Source organism: Sceloporus undulatus, chromosome 10 (assembly GCF_019175285.1).
Source record: "Sceloporus undulatus isolate JIND9_A2432 ecotype Alabama chromosome 10, SceUnd_v1.1, whole genome shotgun sequence".
NCBI classification, from domain to species: Eukaryota; Metazoa; Chordata; class Lepidosauria; order Squamata; family Phrynosomatidae; genus Sceloporus; species Sceloporus undulatus.
In genome coordinates, this window is record NC_056531.1 from 16,757,638 (window position 1) to 16,776,913 (window position 19,276).

The 19,276-nt window shown below is 45.1% G+C and overlaps 1 protein-coding gene across 1 annotated transcript in view; it reads left to right on the top strand.

The window, feature by feature from the left end:
• The first annotated feature begins 2,093 nt into the window (after positions 1-2,093).
• The window catches only part of LOC121916648 (insulin receptor-like), an 89,132-nt gene continuing 71,949 nt past the window's right edge, over positions 2,094-19,276 (top strand). The window contains 1 exon segment of the mRNA XM_042441955.1: positions 2,094-2,437. Coding sequence (XP_042297889.1) covers positions 2,296-2,437 — 142 coding nt within the window. The 5' untranslated portion in view covers positions 2,094-2,295.

Genomic DNA, 19,276 nt, shown 5'->3' on the forward strand with positions numbered 1-19,276 from the left:
TTAAACAGAGGCTGGATGGCCATCTGTCAGGGATGCTTTGATTTGGATTTCCTGCATGGCAGGGGTTTGGACTGGATGGCCCTGGTGGTCTCTTCCAACTCTACGATTCTATGATTCTATGATTCTAAAGCAGTTGGAGAGTGGGCGGGGCTACCGCCAAAACACCTTTAATCTCTCCCAGAAGGTTCCGAAGCTAACTGTGCAGGCATAGAATAATAACCCATTTGTGTGAATTCGCAGATGACCACTCGAAGAAACACAGTTACAGGTAAGCAACCTGTCCTTCTCCAGGCAAAACATCCCCAGCTCCCCAAGTCTTTCCTCATAGTGATTTATGGTTTCCAGACCCTTCACCATTTTAGTGGCCTTCCTTTGGACACATGGTTCCAGTTTCTCAATGTCCTTTTCGGATTGTTTTGCTCAGAACTGGACACAATATTATTCCAGGTGGGGCCTGACCAAAGCAGAATAGAGTGGCATATGCCAGGGTCCATTAAAGAGTTTATGAGAGGCCACTGCTAATTATTCAGCATTAAGAGACCCCTGAGGGAGGAGTCAGCCCCACAGAGTTCACCATGAGCCAATAATTAACAACAAAAACAACAATAATATTAATTATTTAATCTGTAGGCCACCTTTCTCCAAGAAAAGGACCCAAGGCAGCTCACAGATATTTATACTCAGGGAAACTTCTGCTCTAATTGCGACAATTAACAAATATCTGAAGAAAGGTGGGCTCTTTCCCTCGTTATTATTTCTTATGGACCCTGGCATCAAATAATGTCTAATATTAACGTCTAAACTTTGTTTATTTGTTTATTTATTTATTTTTAGGATTTATATCTCGCTTTTCTCCCACAATGGGAGTCAAAGCGGGTTTATTATTTTGTTATTACTAATAACCATCCAGTCAGCAGGCCCTCATTAATGAGTTCATGAGAGGGCATTGGTAATTATTTGCTGTTAATGGACCCTTGAGGGAAGAGTCAGCCCCCTGAGCCAATTATAATCACCATCATCATCATCATCATCATCGTCGTCATCATCATCATCGTCAGGTTTATTTTTATCCTGCCTCTCCCATAGGATCCAGGCGGGTTACAACAATAAAAAAGGCCAATAACAATACATAATTACATACACAGATGAAATTAAATTGTCCCCTTATTATCCCCCCTTCCTTAAAACTAATCTACTTAATTAACAAAAACCATTACACAATTAAAATCCCTTAAATAGTGACAATTGATATGAGACATCTTGGGTCTAATTATCATCATCATCTATCCTGTGTATAACTGATGTTTTAATATTGGTAATATTTTATTATTATTATTATTAAAAAAAACTTTTGTAACCAATGTTTTGGTTTGGTCTTTTTAAATTATTGTGTCCCTTGTCTGCAGAAAACAACAACAGGGATATAAATCCTTAAAATAATAATAATAATAATAATAATAATAATAATAATAATAGTTTTTTAAACTTTTGTGATCAAAGTTTTAGTTCGTTTTTTTAAAAATTAAATCATTGTAATCCATGTCTGGAGAAAAAAGAGAGGGCTATAAATCCTTGAAACAAACAAACAAACAAACAAGGCTGCTGCTGATGATGATGACGACGCCAGCCAAGCTTCTGTCAGCCCCAAAAGATGTCTCCCCTCCAATCCGTCTATGATGATCATGATGTTAATTAGTAATCTGCGTTGTTGTCGTGTTTTCAAAGGGGGGGGGGCGAGGGGCAGAGGGTTATGGAGGACGTTGAAATCAAGGTGGATGCTGTATTCTATGGTTACTTTACTTATTTGTTGCCCGGCTCAAGGCTATGGCGTCCTGGGAGTTGGAGTCCGTCGTGCTCGGCTCTGCTCCGGGCCCACAACAAACTCCCACTCCCAGAACTCCATAGCCTTGAGCCAGAGAGAGTTAAAGCGGTGCCAAGCTGGGTTATTCCTCCAGTCTGGATGGCGCCTGAGAGAGTGAGGGGGGCGGCTGTGGGCCTCTTTCCATCCCGTCCGGGCTCCGGGCTCCGCTTTTTCCCCTCAGAGCCGGACTCTGCCCGGAGGAGGAGAGGAGGAGGCCTGGCCTCCCTCCCTTCAGCAGCAGCAGCAGCAGCCACCGCCGCCGCGGCCTCCCTTGGCTTCCCCGCCCCTCTCTCGTGCAGCTCAGGCGGCGGCGCTTGTTTACCGGGGGCGAAGGCAGGGAGGCCGAAGGAGGGGAGCGCTTGGGGTTCAGGTGCCGCCGCCGCCGCCGAGGAGGAGGAGGCGCATGGCGTGAAGCGGGGCCTGGCTCGGAGGCCATGGAGGCTCCCTCCCGGCGCTGGCCTGGGCCCTGGCCGCCCTTGGCCCTGGCGGCGCTGGCCCTGGCCCTGGCGGCCGCCCTCCTCGCCGACGCCCAGGCCGAACGGGGCGGCAGTGGCAGCGGCAGCAGTGAGCCCCACGGTGAGAAGGCAGAGCAAGAGGAGGAGACATAGGCATAGGAGAAACATCATCGCTGATAATGATCATGCTAAGAAAGCCTATGAAGAGGAGTGGGGGCTGTGTCCCGGGGGAAGGGCGGCAGGAGGAAGAGCAATAATAACCATAAGGAGAATAATAATAATAAGGCCTGTGATGGCAGCGGGAGCTGCCATCTCCCGCTGCCATCACAGCCTGCCTCTCCCAGAAGGACCAAGGCGGGTTACAACCATAAAATACACCAATAACAATAGACACCATTCATAAAAAAAGATGCCATGGTCCCTTTGCCCCCTTGTTATAAACTAAATAGAAGTGGGGCTGTCTCTGAGGGAAGGTGAGAGGAGACATGGAGGCAACAACAACAACAACAACAGTAGTAGAATCCAAAGATATAGCCGTGTCAGTCTCTGGAATCAGTCCGTAGCCAGATCTTGGAGCTCCTTTGAGACCAACTGAAAGAGAAATTGGCAGCATGAAATGGCAGCCCAAATGCATCTGAGGAGGAAGACTGAGGCCTAGGAAAGCTCCTTAGGCTGCCACTTTCTTTCTTTCAGTGAGTCTCAGAGGTGCTCCAAGATCTCTCTAGGCAACAACAATAGTAGTAAGGTGTGATGTTACTAAGAGGGGAGGCTGTCTCTGAGGGGAAGCAAGAAGAACAAATAGTAATACAAAGACATGGCCATGTTACACTGGAAAACCAGTATGGAAAAAGGGACAGGGTAGTGCCTTTAAGACTGTTAGCCTCAAAGGTGCTACTAGATCTCTGGACATAATAATAATGATAATGGGGCATGGTACTAATAGGAGCAGGAGGAAGGGAAGCAGGAATCATGCTTATCATGATATGGTTCAGAGACCTAGCCATGTTAGTCTGGAGTGCGCAAAGGGATCTTAGAATCCTAGAGTTGGAAGAGACCCCAAGAAGGGCCCTGATCCAGTCCAACCCCCTTCTTCTGTCATGCAGGAACTCTCACTCAAAGCATCCCTATTGACAGATGGTCATTCAGCCTCTGTTTAAAGGACAGCTCCAAAGAAGGAGACTCCACTACCATCTTGTGGCACTTAAGACTAAATGGTAAAAGAAGTTGTAGCAGAAGTCATTCGTAGACTTGGTCTATTTTCTTGGAGCATGGGGTCATGATATAGTAATGAAACCACCTACCAACGACTACCAAAAGGATTTGGGCACTGTTTCTTGGGACCTGTGTGATCTTGTGCTTGCAGCAGAGCAGTAGCTGGTGGTGATAGTGGTAGTATACTACGAGTAACCAGAGGTATTTAAGTCACATACACACACACTGGTGTGGGAGCGGTCAATAGGTTGTCGAGGTTTGATTTTTCTCCCTGAGGCAGAGCAGGATGGGCCAAGTTGTTGTGCGCTGTGCTGTTGCAGTTTGTGCTGGAGACACCCCCCCCCTCACTCGTCCTAGGTGGTGGGTGAGTTTGGGAGGCGTTGCTGTCAGTGGAGTAACACGAGAGGTCCTGGGTGTCTCTTTTGGTATTCCTAGGTGAGGATCCAAATCTTGTGTACAGCTCTCTTCGCTGTTTGTCTCAAAGGTGCCAAGACCCTTTGCAGACTCTCTTCTGGGGGTGTATAGTCATGCTGATGTGGGAGACTGGCAAGGTATGGAGAGGATTGGCACCCTCTCCTTCCCAAGGGTGCGGTGGGCATGTGGTTGCAGGTATACCAGTAATATGTGGCTGAGATAGTTGTTGTGTGTTGTTTGCCTTCAGTGTTTCTGCTTATGGCGTGACCATCACCGTGGTTGAGAGGCTGTCAGGTGTCTGTAACCAAACCAGGAATTGAACCTCGATCTCCGCAGGTCCTAGTCTACGTTCAAAGCGCTAGGACCATCCTTGCTCTCGCTGTGATGTTGTGTCTGTAGCACCTTATGAGTGAGAGAGAGCAGGAGCAATGAGGACAGGTTTGTAAATCTCTCTCCTCCCTAAGAGTGTGTTTGTTGTGTCTGTGTGAGCACAACGTAGTGGTTATCCTGGCAGGCAGGAGATTCTCTTCTAGCAGAGAATCCCCCCTTCACATCAGTACTATCTACCGCTAGTAAGGAAGACTGAGCACTAGTAAGGAAAGAAGAATCCTGCAATGGTAATCCTGGACAGATTCTTTGGAGAGGTCTCACTTCGGGTCTCCGAGTCTCCCCCTCTCCAAACAGGATTTATTTAATCCATGAGATCGATATCCTAACTTTTCTTGGACCAAAGATGGGGCTCCACCGCGTGGATCAGGCCAACCACAGTCTGAGTCTCTCATATTTCCAAAAGGTTGGGCCAGAAATGCTTTAGATTTTGGATTTTTAACCAGATTTGTAATTATTGCCATACAAATAATGGGTATCTTGGAGATGGGCCCAAATCTAAACATGGAATGCATTTATATTCATATACACCATAGCTGAAGCAATTGTAAATTAGTTATATTCATATCATAATCAACACAACACACAACAACAAACACAATGTTGTTTTTGTTGTTGTTTGTGCTTTCAATCATTTCCAACTTACGGCAAAATATTATTGGGTTTTTTGGGCAAGTTTCTTCAGAGGGAGTTTGCCATTGCAGTCTTGGAAGCTGATGTGTATGACTCCCCAAATCACCCTGTGGATTTCCATGGCCAAGTGGGAGTTGAACATGTTCTCTGCACTCTAATTAGCACTGAACCACTGAAAGCCATCCTATTCTCAGCTATACATTCATATTTACATTAAACATGTATGCCCTCCACGTACATACGTTATTCACAACATTTTGAATATTGTGCACAAAACAAAGTTTGTGTGCACTGAACCTTCAGAAAGCAAAGTGTCACTCTTCAGCCGCCCAGGTGTACAATTTGGAGTATCCGATAAGGGAGACTCAACTGTACCAAATAAGAGGGGAAGACTGTGCCCTATACAGACTGCAAAATAAAGCTGCTTGGGTCACTTGGAGGTGTGCTTTAGATGATGCGTGTCCTAAGGTCTGGAAGCTGTGCCAAGCCACATCCATTCCTTAGGAACTGGATTGTTGGCTGGTGGTGAGGCTGGCGTCCAGACTCTTAGGACGCATGCAAAACATTATAAACAGCCTCAGTACCTGCTCCATAAAGTGGACCCCGAAGCCGTACTTGTATTTTGGTCCTGTTCTGAATGGGACCTGATGTAAACCTATAGAGCTGGGTCCAGCTCTTGTAACAGAATTAAAGTAAAAGACCCCCACATTCAAGCCACTACCTGAGCGAGTGGGACAGCACACTGCCAGCCTGCAGATATGTTCCTTGGGACACAGCTACAACACTGTGACCCAAAGACCCTGCACTGGCAACCCTAAAATACATGCACCTTGAAGCGAACTTTAGGAAGCATTTTCCTCCCTACGCACCACCTCCCCCATGCCCCCAAATGGCACACCAACTGAAGGAAAGGACACAGAAGATCTTAAATTCTCCTCCATTCTCCTTTCTTTGAGAGCGTTTGTTTTAAACAGAGGACTGGATGGCCATGCTGTCCAGGGGTGCTTTGGATTGTGGTCACCTGCATGGCCAGAAGAAGGGGGTCGGACTGGAGGGCACTTTAAGGGAGTGGCTCGTTCCCAACTCTAGGTTATGCTAAGCTGGATCCCCACAAGTCCAAGGTTTTTCAAAGAGAATAGTCATCTAAGAAGCCGAGCCTCCGCTCCAGTCAGTGCTGCCTTGGTCTAGGACTTCAGAGGGAGCGAAGAAACCACTGAGAACCTGATGCCCCCCCCTTCCCACACCCACTATTCCTCCCATGCTCCTTTGTGTGTTGTTGTCCTTTGTTAGATTGTAAATGACCTGAGGGCAGGGAACTGATCTTATTAAAAAGATGTTATGTACAGCACGTGTGAAATGGTTACAGCGCTATATAAATAAACATGCATAATACTATGAAGATATGATATCAATAATAATAATAATTGCCTGTAGTGTTTTTAGAAAATGTGCGAACGAGGGGTGAATTGGCAGTAATAAATAAGCAAACAACTTTGTTCCAAGAATTTCTGTTTTGGCTTTCAGTATGATTCCCATCCAAATAACCAAAAACATCCCTTTTTGAAATGGCAGAAGGAAATTTGGGTTCAGATTTATCTGGACAGGCACGAGAGTAACCCCAGAATAAAAATTTAAGAAGATGTATGGATGCTAAAGAAGGAGAGAGGTCTGTGGACAGGATTTCTCCGAATTGTATGTCAGCTCCCGATTCATTTATTAATTCCATTTTTGAGACAATGACAAAAAGTCTCATAATTCTGTGGTTTGACGGGTCACTAAGTCAACATCCTGTAAATTTGATTTAGTGTGTGCTTACAATGCTATGAAGAAATGTTTCGGGCTTTTGGAATGTTTTCTCTCGCACTATTACAGTTTGGGATTCTGGGTTCAGAAGTCCCCATTTGTATTTTAGTTTAGTTAATGTTTCCTTAAGTATGTTGTTTGTTGCTGATTGCTTTAGTTTAGTGCTTATTGAGTTCTAGTTATCATGCTAGCATGCTTTTTCAGTTTAGTTTGGTTTCAGATATATAGGTAGCGGAATGCATTTATGTCAATGTATTAGAACCTGTATTTTCCTTTACTCCTTCTATATATTTTCTGAATTTTTTTGTGGTGGTACAGTCATTACAATTAGACTGGACCATGTCAAAACTAGCTGTTCGGGTCTGTCTGTCTATATCTATCTATCTATGCCATCTAACTATTGAGCTATCATTGCAAACATGGGAAATGTGGAAACAGGAGCAAAAAGGAAATCGAGCAGCACCATTTGAGATCTAAACTGGGTTTATTTTCAGCAGACTGTTACAATAGATAAACAGCTCCAGAATGGACACAAGACCCACAGTGGCATAGTGGCAAAGTTTGGGGTACTGCACCCGATAACTTTTATTTAAATGGATCATTTACTGGTTTCGTGTATTCATTTCTGTGGTCTAGTAATCTCTGGAATCTCCGGTGCACTCTTTTCCAGGCACACCAGCTACTAGTTGTCAATCCAAGTGACACATACAACATAACATAATTTAGCTGAACTGTAGAGGATGGGGATTGCTGCTTGGGAGTCCTTCGGTGTACACAAAGTAAGGTTCTAGAGGGGCATGATTGCTCAGTGTGCCATTTTCTAGTGGGGTACAGGGGGTGTCTTGCCTGCACTATTTTAGAAGCTCCTGCTGTGTGATGTTAACAAGGCAAGTTTTAGGCCAAGGAATGACCATTACCTGTTGTTCGTGGAGTTTTGCAATTTTTGTATGCAAGTTTCCCACGCCTTCCCGGACCTGTCCCACATGGTTGCTGGGACAGTGGAATGGGTCACCACTGGCAAAGAGGAAAACGTAGATTCCCACCTCAACCATAGGAACGACCGTTTACTCGGACATTAAGAACATGTTGTTCTTCCTTGATTTTTCTCTTCCCTCTTCTCTCCCCACGGCTTTGCTAGGGTGGTGGTGGTCTCCGTTCTGTTGGGAGATGTTTTAAACACAAGGGCTGTTCTTTCCCTGTAGAATTCGAAAGATGTAGGGCTGGATGGGGCATTCTCTTGGAAGACTTGGTTTCAAATTGTGTATTCCTGCATGGGCAGCAGGTTGGACCCCACCCCCCCAGTGATGACCCCTTGGGGTGGTGCTGCTCCAACTACTGTGTGTTGACTTCACAGTTCGGTGTGGCATCAAATCTTCTACAACATCATTCCCCTCCTCCTCCCAATGGCTTCTCTGCACAGAGAGAGAGTGCCACTGGAAAGAGAGTAGGAAACTGAGCATATTATGGCACGAACAAGGGTGCTGTGTCTGAGGCAAGAGTGGCCTCAGTGGTTTGCAGCAACTGGGTTCAAATTGCTGGCTTGGTGCATGTGGAAACCCTAGTGGCTGGACCTTGGGCAAGTCACAAACACTACTCAGCCTCATGCAAACACCCCATCATTGGGTTTGCCTGTGAGGGTTGCTAATTCCAGTTGGGAAGTGACTTAAAGGTGCATAGCAACAGCAAAAACAGCAACAACAGCCTACATAGTAATAATTCGAATAATAATAATATAATGAATAATAATAATAATAATAATATAAAATAAAATGATTATTTATAGCCCGCCCAATCACAAGGATCCAGGCGGGTTACAACCGTAAAAAAAGATAATAAAATAAAACAATAATAATAAAATACAATAAAATAAAGAGAGCAAAGTGAGTACATTCCCAGTAGGCCTGATGGAAGTTGGGCCTCTTTTTTCACTCCTCCCAGTCTGATGATGAGTCATGGGAGGGAGGGCTCTTCTTCTTGAGGCAAGGATTATTTTAATTAATTTAATTTATTCTTTCATTAATTTAAGAGAAGATTGGTGGACAGAGTGACATATCACAGTAAACGGGGGATAGAACTAGGTAGGGAAGGCCGGCCGGAAGAGATAGTCTTAGCAGCCTCTTAAAGGCGTAAGCGTAGAAATGTCACGGATCTCCTTCGGCAGGTCATTCCATGCTTCGGAGCTGCGATGGAAAAGGCCTCTGGGTGACTGAACGTTAGCCTAGATTTTATTGGCTGAAGTAGCTTCTTCCCGAGGACCTTCGAGTGCAGGACGGACAGTATGGAAGTAGGCGACTCTTAAGTATTCTGGACCCCAGCCAATGTAGGGCTTTGAATGGTAATCACAAACACCTTCACTGTTGCCGGAACTAATTTGGCAACCATGAAGGGATTTCACAACCGGTGTTATGTGATCGAGTACGACGAGTACCTGTCTAACCTGGCTGCCATATTGTTGTACAGTTGAATTTTCCGAAAACGTGGCACAAGGGTAGCCCCATGTAGAGCGCCTTACAGAAGTCCAACGAGAGGTGACCCAGCGCATGTACAACGTTTTCAACAGTCCCCTGCTCCAGGAAGGGGCGCAGCTGGCGTATCAGCCGAAGATGATAACAAGTGCCTCGGACGTGTCGCATCTATCTGAGCTGTCAGGTGAAGCGACGAGTCAAGGAGCACCCCCAAATGCGGACAGAGTCTCTCAGGGGAAGTGTGACCCCATCCCGAACGGCTGACATCATTCCATACCTGGGCTTGGGTTCCTATAACAGTACCTCCGTCTTCCTGGATTCAGCTTGAGTTGGTTTTCCCCTCATCCGTCCATTACGCCGCCAAGACGGCATTCAGAGGAGAGAGCACCATAGGACAATGGCATCAGTTGAGACATAGGAAATATAGTTGGGTGTTCATCAGCTGTACTGATAACATCCTGCCCATGTCTCCGGATGATTTTCCCAGCGGCTTCATGTAAATGTTAAACAGCATAGGAGCAATCAATGCGCCCTGGGGTACACCAAATTTTACTCTCTTTATAAGAGCAACTGTCTCCCTAGCGCCAAAATCTGGAATCTGCATAGATGTATTAGCATTTCTTGCAGCATCTTGTGGATAACTTGATTGTTCATGTACTTGTCTGGCAATTCTGTTTGTATTACAAGTAGTATGTGAATATAGATCCTTGTATTAACATCGATATATTTGTGCTTATTTTTGAATTCATGTGTTATTATTTACCTTAGATATTTCTCATTGTTTTCAGGAATGTATCACAGTTGGTTTTTTGTGGATTTTTGGGGGACTCAGTGGCCCATGTTCTAGAAGAGTTTCTTCCTGAGTTTCGCCAGCAGCAGCTGTGGCTGGCATCTTAGAGAATGCTTGCCTGGAAAAAGTGGGTCTATAGTAGTCTGTGAGCCTGGGAATGCGGGAGTGATTTGCAGTGTATATCACGTGTGTTTTTATACAGTCCAGCATGTTACTTTAATAGTTTGACTTACATTTTGCTAGTCCCTTATTTCTAACAGTTTTTGAAGTGGGTTCTGTGGTTATCACCCCAGTTGACCATGTCTTGTCTTTAGCAAGGGGGATTCTGCTGATAGTATTTTAACCAAATGCTGTTGGGTTTAGGTTGGACACTTTGGGCGTTGGGCTGTCTGACCGTTGGGTCCCAGGGCAAAATTGGCATTTGGTGAGTGGATTGGCTAATCATTAGCCACTGGTGAAATCAAAAAACGGCAAGGTGACCCTTGTTTTATGGAGATGCCTCAAGGCGCGTGTATTGATTTTCCGCCCTGGCCTCCATGGTGGAGCCAGTCCTGTAGGGAGAAAAGGCGATGCTTTTATTGGGTGCTTCCTTATCGAGACTTATGGCACGAGTGCCTTTTGGGGTGCAAATCTGCATTTGCACCCTGGAAGGATGGTGGGGATCTTCTTTGGCTTTAACCTTTCTTGTTTAAAGCCTTAATACTGTATACAGAGTGTTGTGGGGTAAGAGAAGCGCGTGTGCAGAGGAAGTTTTGTGTGGGTGGAGAATTAGAAATGGGTTTTAAGCCGTTTATGGGTCTTCTTCCACCTCCTTCCCACAGCAGGTATTTTTCAGGATCCAGTGCCGAGTAACAAGATGCATTTCATGCTCATAAATCCCATTGGTTGAATGGAAAGCAGTTCCTTCAACGCGGTGCCTGTTCCATAACCTCTAGAAGCCACTTGCAAATGTCCAATTTTATCAGGGAAAGAATGCAAATAATGCCCAACCCGTGGCTTGTGGTTAGTAAAGGCACATTTCTATCCAGGAAATTGGGAAGTGCAAAAAGAGCATTCAGGGCACTGTTGAGCAGAGGCAGGGTTTAGGAGTACCTGCTTTTAAATATACTATTAACTGACAGGGAAGGGAGAAATACAATAGGGCTGGAGTGGCACTTTTCATTCACATATGGGGATCACTCTTTCCCTCACACAGAAACACAAACTTTAGACCAGTAGTAGGACTCAGGTCTAGCTGAAAAGTGGGAGAGAAGGCTGTTTTGAACAGCTTTTTCAAGTATTCATCTTGTCAAAAGGCCTATAAAAAAGGACAATGCATCTTGAATTTTTTAAAGCTACACTGCACTTGTTCAGTTTCTTCTTGGCAAGGGCACCTCCCTGGGGAAGCCTTTCTTAGTGCTATTCCTGTTTTTGTCTTGCTGGATTGCTCTCCTTGGGGTCTCTCTTCCCTCTGTCGGCTTTGCAGCTAAGAAGGAAGGAAGGCAGGCAGGCAGGCTGGTTCTCTTTGGTTCTGGAGAAAGCCTGCCTTCCTCCTGCTACTCTCTTGTGGGCCTCTGTGCCCAGAGGTGACTAATCCTGGAAATATGCCTGTTTCAGTCCAGGCTACTGGCAGTGCCCGTTTGGTGCCAGGCTGTAACAGCTGATTGAGTCCATTTGGTCTGGAGCATTGTGGTCTGAGCAAGCACCACCTCTTTCCCCCACATTTTCTTCATGAGGATTATTTCTGGCTAGGTCCCATCCTTGCCATCACTATCGGGCTAAGGTGTTTAGCAGGTGGCCACCATGCCATCCAGGCATCTGGAAGAGAGGCAGACACCCTTGTGGTCTGTGGAGGGCTGATTTGGTTAAGAAAGAGTTTTGGGATTAAAGAAAACAAAGTCAATACACCCAAACTTTAGGTATTGTATCTTGACAGGCAAGGTAACAACTATCGCTGTACATTTTCATTCTTTTTTGTCTTCTGGGCTTTGGTGTTGTTTCTCTTTTCCGGCTTCCTTGTTGTTTGTGTTTGTTGTCTAGGAAAAAAACAAGGAGGCAATAATCTGAGAAATCCATTTGCAACGGATTCTGCATCTCAAGCCGTTTCTGAAGTGCGTTCCTTGAAAGCATCTGTGAATTGGACTCGGAAAATTTTTACAGCCTGCGGATTGCTTTGGGAAAATAAAAATGTGGGTTTTTGTGTGGGAATGCAGATTGCTTCAGGTGACAAATGTTTTGGTTCAAGGGAAGGAAAGCAGAGTTGAAGAACTGTGTCTCCTTCATTTTTGTATTTCATAATAACCAAACACACGGAGATGCAACTCTTTTGAATGTGATGGGACCCAGTGGCAAAATTCAAGGGGATTTTTCAGGACAAGTGGCTGCAGCCCCACCCCCACCCCCGGTTAAATAGAAGATAATCTATGTACAACACTTGTGTACACTGGAATTAAAATTTACATTAGGTGCTGGGATGTTTTGGTTTGGAAAGAAGATACTTTGTGTTTCACAGGATGACGTGGGTCCTTCCATATGCTACTGCTTCCCCTGAAATACTTGCAAGGTCCTGAATACAACCCTAACCCACCCTCACAACCTTATGTCTAAACTGCCCCTGCATCAGAATCTAAAATGGCTTCTCTTGAATTAGCATTGGAACACGAAAGGGTATAATTGTACCGTCCATGGCTAATTATGGAGCTGGCTATGTTAAAAATAGGGAGTTAAAGTGGCACTTGCCAGTGTTTAGGATAGCATTTTCATGCAAAGTGTGTGGGTGATATTTGGGGATCCAGGCTCTACCCCCCCCCAAAAAAAACACGTGTCTTCTCCTCTCTCCACTCCCAGTTGTTTACATGAAGTTTCCTATAACCTCTTTTATATAGTGAAGGGATAACTTAGAATGTTTTGGGTGGCAGGAAGTGTCAGACAGGCTGTTTGGCCTCTTATGCCTGCAGAGGCAGATCTGTCGCTCCTGCCTGTGTTTCTATTTCCTTGTTTGTTCTCCCCTGAGCACATGCATTCCTTCTGGAACCAGCTGAATGTAAACAGCCACGTGCCCCTCCGAGTCCTGAACATACTATAAAAACAAGGCATTAAAACAGAGCCTTAGGCTCAGTTCAATAAACTTTCTCATGCATTGAAATCTTTGGAGAACTCTGTTAGAGAAAATGTTAGAGGAGGCCTTGAAATTAAGCTGATTTCCCCCCCAATAATATTTGGGTTCCAGTTTTGAAGGAAGTCAGCGTTGTTAATTTGGGGGTGTGGTGTTAAAATTGTCAGACAGCTGTTTTTCCCAGCAGTTCTTGGCCCCTTCTTTGCATTGGTGGTGGGTTTGTTAGGATGAGAGGGAGTGTGGAGACTTCTAGGAGGAGGAGAAACTGAAGGGGCGTTACTGTGGACTATACTTTTCTTCTTTGCCCAGAGTTTTACATTAGTGATTGCTTCGGGCTTAGCCAGCTTTTTGGATTGCCAGAGTGCTTGCCTCTGGGTTTCACTGGAATAAACTCCAGGACATGGTGGTTGGTAAGCCAAAGTAAAGTCCAGGTGCTGCAGCATTTTCAATGCCTTGGGACAGCCGTTGTTGTTGTGGGCTGTATTGCCTCTCTCCTGTGGTGTCCTGTGTCCGCGTCCTCTCTTTTGTTCTCCAGGCCTCCCCGTACAAGATCCTGCAAAGACCACATGAGTCATGGAGGTTTGTTCTCTGTTTGTTTATATAAACAACTCTAGCGTTCCAGAATTGCCCCAGCAAAGTGAGCGCTTTGACTTCGCTCTTTGATACCTCAAGGTATGCTCCCAAGTTAGCTTATATAAGAACCTTTGCTCCCTCCCACTTTTGGTGTGTGCATTGTGCCACTTTGAGACTTGTGTAGGGAAAAGAGGTCGGGGTATTGCTTTGCAGTCTGGTTGCCTTAGCCAGGGGAGTGAGTGGGCTTGAGGAGCAGGGCACCACTTGCTTCCATTGCCTTGGATCATGGTTGTGGAGTTGGCGCGCCTGAAGATTACAGTCCACATTTGCTCTGGTCAGCTGGGCTAAAGCTGACCAAGGGAGGCTTCTTTCTCCCTGTTCCTCAGCTTTGGGGTTGTTGGGTGTGTCACCCAGAGCTTTTTAATGCGCAGACCCATTGCTTCAGGAGTTTGGTTTCTGTACTGCTACTGTTGCATCACTTTCCGAAGCTGGAAACTCTTGAGCCAAGGGCCTGACATCATCCATCTCAGGGAGGGCAGAGAGCTGGGCTGGGGTGCTTCCATTTCTATGGCCAGCTTGCACTCTTAGTAGACAAGAAGATGGCTTTCTTTAATGTGGCAGATACAGCATGACAAAAGGAACAGTACTGCCAAGTGGGATTAGCAAATATTTCAATTCCTTCTTTTATTTTGATCTAGGAAATACTAGAGAGCACTCGCATCCACAGTGGGGAAGGAGCCCCGTAATCTCATCCATCAAGGAGAGGGGGAACCGGGAGGTATGCTTTCTGGAGAAATAAAACTACCCTTCTGTGAAAGCTTCAGAAGTGCTGGGATGGGCTCATCATCTCACTTTGTCCACCACAGGATATCCCCTTCCCTTTGGCTAGAGATCATCTTACATTAACCGTAGGCATCAATCCTCAAATATATAAACCTGCCTTCCACTCCAGTTGGACTATTGTTGGTCAGGCCAAGGAGGTCTGTTTTGACTGGCTTCTGTTCCCTCACGTTGCTACCTGATCCCTTTACGTGGAGATGTTAGAGACTGAGTCTTGGCAAGACATATTTGCAAGCCGTGTGTAGATTTCTCTTTGGGATGCCCTAAAGATAAGCAGGAAATGATGCCCAGACCTTTTGTAGCGTTATGGAAGTTGGGATTCAGTCCATGTGAGTGAGCAGTGCCAAATGAGTCTCCCTTGACTGTCTAAACCAGTGGTTACTAACCTCAGGTCCCCCAAAATGTTATTGGACTTATGCTCCCCGAAGTCCAGGCAGTAGGCCAGTGGCAATGATCTGGCTGTTGTAGTTCACCAGAATCTGGGGACTGACAGGTTGGAACACAATTTCAGTCTCACCATTGAAGATCAACCCAGAATGATATTTTCTTGCATGACCTGGAATCCACAATACTTTTCTTTTGTACTCTTCCCTGTTCCATGCCAGACTTTGTTTTTTTGGCTTCCTCACTTGGTCCTTTTTTAAAAAGCCATAGAGCAGTGGTTTTTTCAACTTCCTAATTCGCGACCCTTAATACAGTTCCTCCATGTTGTGGTGACCCCCAACCATACAATTATTTTCATTGCTACATACAAATATGTGTTTTCCAATGGTCTTAGGCGACCCCTGTGAAGGGTGTTCGACCACCAAAGGGGTCCCGCCCATAGGTTGGGAACCACTGCCATGAGAAAACCTTCTTCTTAACCTTGAAAGCTGTAACCACAACTGTCTTGACATCAAATCCTTGAGGAGAATGTAACATTTGAGATAATCCTCTCTTATCTGCTGCCAGTGGGCCTAGGCCAGCCCAGTTGTTTATCTGGCTAGGAGCCTAGCTGTTTTGCAGTCCCCAAGGTTGTACATCCTTCGTGCTTCTTGCAAAGAAGTGAAAGGGGGAAGCTGAGTAAGTGGGTTAGTTGTGTAGGATGTGCCCTCCTTGAACTTGGGGCTGAGGTTCCTTCTTGATTTTCCACTTGTATGGTTGGTCAAATTATGAGAACCTTGTCCATTCTCCCTGCCCCAAATGGTGCGTGTGTATGGTGGCTGTGGGGTCTTCTTAATTGCTTGTGTTTGCAGTGATGCTGAAAGCCTCCCCTTTCTTCCCTTCTTGTTTTAGTCGTTCACTACAGGAAAGAGGTTCCACCAAACTAGGAAGAATATCCTGGTGTAAGAGCTGTGTGACGTGAAATGCACTACCTTGGAGGGTGTCTTGGTACCTTGGAACTCTTTGGAGGTTTTGATCATTCGCAACGGAATGCTACAGCCAGATCCAGTTGTGGAATCCCTGTCCATGTGAGTCTGGGACTGAGCAGGTGTGGGGCAGCTCAGATCTTGGCTCCTAGTCCTGGAGCCACGGGATGAAACCAGCTAGAGAATTTATTTGTTGTATTTTGAGGAGAGGGCTCGGCATATTTGAATTTAATACACAAGGTAACACAATGTTTTCATAGTAGTTTAGGCGAGTTTGTTGTGTCAGTAGATATTAGATACTTATTATTCGTGGATTTTTAGTATGGTTGTTCTAATATTGAGTGTCCAGGTTCTCTTGGTGGTGAGGGGCTCTTGCCTTTGTAACTTGTGGACTCCTCAGGAGCACCAGATTAGACGCAGTGGGCAACAGAATAGTGGAAAGCTGGTTCCTCTTAGTGTAATTGGTGGGTTTCCCCTTCTTCCCCTCTGTTTAAATTAAAACACACGTGTGCACATGTGCACACCAAACATATATAACAATACTATTCCAGGGATTAAGTGGGTTTTTGTAAACTCTTACTGGGGGCAAAATTTCCAGCCTTGCTCTAGTCTTTTCAGCAACACTTCTAGTGGTGCATTTAATTGTCCCAAGCCTTTTCTGCGTTGCCTTTAATGGTGCCGATGTATAGGGTGGGTGCTTTTGAAGAGGGTGAAAGATTCGCGGATGATTTACAGACAAATTGGGAGTGATGCCAAAAAGAATCCTCTTGAGCAACCAATTGTCCCAGATTTCACTGTAGTACTGCCAGGATAGTGTTTTTATTTATAATTAATGGGTCATAAATGATTTCTCACAAGTGGCCTTGCATTCCCTCTATGCTAGTGGGCCTGCTCGAAGTTAGCTTGAGCCACCTGCTTGGAGGAGGATGGGAGGGCGCCATGTTGTTCCCTGGTTCCTCATAATAATAAAAATAATATAATAATTTGTTTATTTTATACCGCTATTCCAAGATCATAGCGTGACAGCAAGTAGCATTAGCCCCCAACAGTCTGGGTACTCATTTTAGCGACCTCGGAAGGCTGCAAGCCTGAGTTCGAGTTTGGCGCCTTTTGCTGTCTTGAACTCGAAACTGTGGTTTGATGAAGGCTGCAGAACAGGCATTCCACTGCGCCACCAGGTTCCCTCAAGTTGAATGAAGGCTAAATCTGGCTCAGGTTGCATGCTCAGCATTACAGAGCCACAAATGTTTTGCAGCACAGCAGTTTAGGCAAGGCAGGTTACATGCCATCTTGAATCGTGTTTTCATCCGGATTTTTGTGGGTTTTTTGCAAAAGGGCATATAGGAGGGTAGTCAGCTGGGGACTTCAGACCATGTAGACCAAATGAGGACATTTATCATGGACCTTTTGCAAATTGTCAAACTTGGCCTCATGACCCCTAGTTTGCTTCCAGCTGTTTCTTTCCCTCTAAGGCAGTTGGAGGGGTGGAGCCCACTCCCCTGTGTGTTATATAGGAGGATGTGTGTGTGCAGAGTTGATTCCAGTGTCAGCAGTGTTTTGAGTGGTTATGATTCCAACCTCTGGGTCAGCTTCTGGTTATACATATGTATACCAAAGAGGTTTAGAAGTTCTGAAATTGTGGTAAGAGCTCTCTGTCAGAATGGCAGCACTTAATGGAGGGTGTGTTCTGCTACAGCACGGGGTGACTCTTCCGTTGTTCGTCTTTTCTATATTTGCTAAATATTTCCAATTTCAGATCTCAGGGTAGGGTCTATCATCGAAAGTCACTCAGAACCAAACAACTGTAAACTTAAGCAGTTTAAAAAAATAGTGTGAGACCCACAGGGTGATGACTCAGAACCAAGGCATGCTCTAGTAGGCATAAATGCTTAAAACCTAATTTGCACTAAAATACTAGTCAACAATACAGTGTGGGTGCGGTTGGGTCTCCAGGTGTTGGCATATTCACCGTGCTGCAGTCCAGAAAGTTCTTCTTGCTTTTAGAGAAGTGAGCTAAGGGAAGCTTATCCCTCAAAATGAGGAGCAGGTTGGGGAGAGAATGGTCCCATCAATTGTCAGCAGCCACTGCCGGCACCAGCAACCAACTGGCTATGAGGCATTTGCCCCCCAAGATTAATCAAACTGAATCGTAGAATCTCAGAGCTGGCAGAAGCCCCCTAGCCTAGGCCACCAAGTCTAATCTCCTGCTCAATACAGGATCTCCAGCTAAAGCATCCCCAGCAGGGAGCTGTCCAGCCTCTGTTGGAAGGCATCCAGAGAAGGAGACACCACCACCTTTCCTCGCACTTACAGTCAAGAAGTTCCTTTTAAGGTTCAATTGAAATCTTCTCTCCTGTAATTTAAAACCTTTAGAACTGGTCCTCCCCTCTGGCTTCTGCTCTTTGTGATTTAGGAGCAATGGAAGCCGTGGGGACTAAAGCACTCAAAACCCCAGCCCACTGTTTGGCGGAGCAGCTTTTGGTCTGCTGCTGTGATGCAGACACACAAGAAGGAAGGAAAATGAATTTGAGTGCATTTGATAATACTTTGAGCATCTTTTGAACCCCCATTTTGGACAGCTGCCAGTGCTGAATATTACCCTTCGGAGAGGCTATTTAAAATAGAATCAGTGAACTCTGGAAGTCTGATTATGGCTGATATTGTTATTGCAGACACCATGTAATTTGCTGTATGAAATTTTATCGTATATAAACTGATTGACGAGGCTTTCCTATATGGTTATAGGAGGGTCTATAGTTTTTTTTATACTGTTCTATTATTTTTATCAATTTCTGTTATTGATATGCAGACTATGCTAAAGAGATTCTTTGAAACATTTTTACAACCTTTTAAAACACCCTGAAAGTTGACACAGGTTAGAGTTTCTGTGACTGTATAAGTGGTCATTATTGTATTGTATTTTATCGTTGTGCTGGCTGTGTGCCATAATAAATATATACAGTTCCTTCACAGTAGCCTGCCTCAAGTTGGATGTGAGGTTGTGCGGATGCCTGTTATGTGGGCCCTTGGTTTCTTCAGGTTTCACATGCTACAAAACTCTGATTTTCCTTTACCAATTGATTACTGCCTCAGGCAACACTGCAGAATTATGGTTTGAACTGTAAGGTTGTCTAAACTAGTCTGGACACACAAACACCCAGAGTAATTGTCATAATGGGTAATTTCCTAATGGTTGGCCACAGAGCCTTTGTGCTCTGGTAGTCTTGGGCTTATTACCTTCATGTTTGCTCTGGAATGTGTGCATTTGGTATACCAAATTGTCTTTAAACATGAGTCAGTTTCTAATACATAAACAGCTACATTCCTCTGCTCTGGTTGGAAATATGTTAGAAGGTGAGGGCTTGAGAGGTACCTCTTGAGAGATGGATGTGGGTCTTAA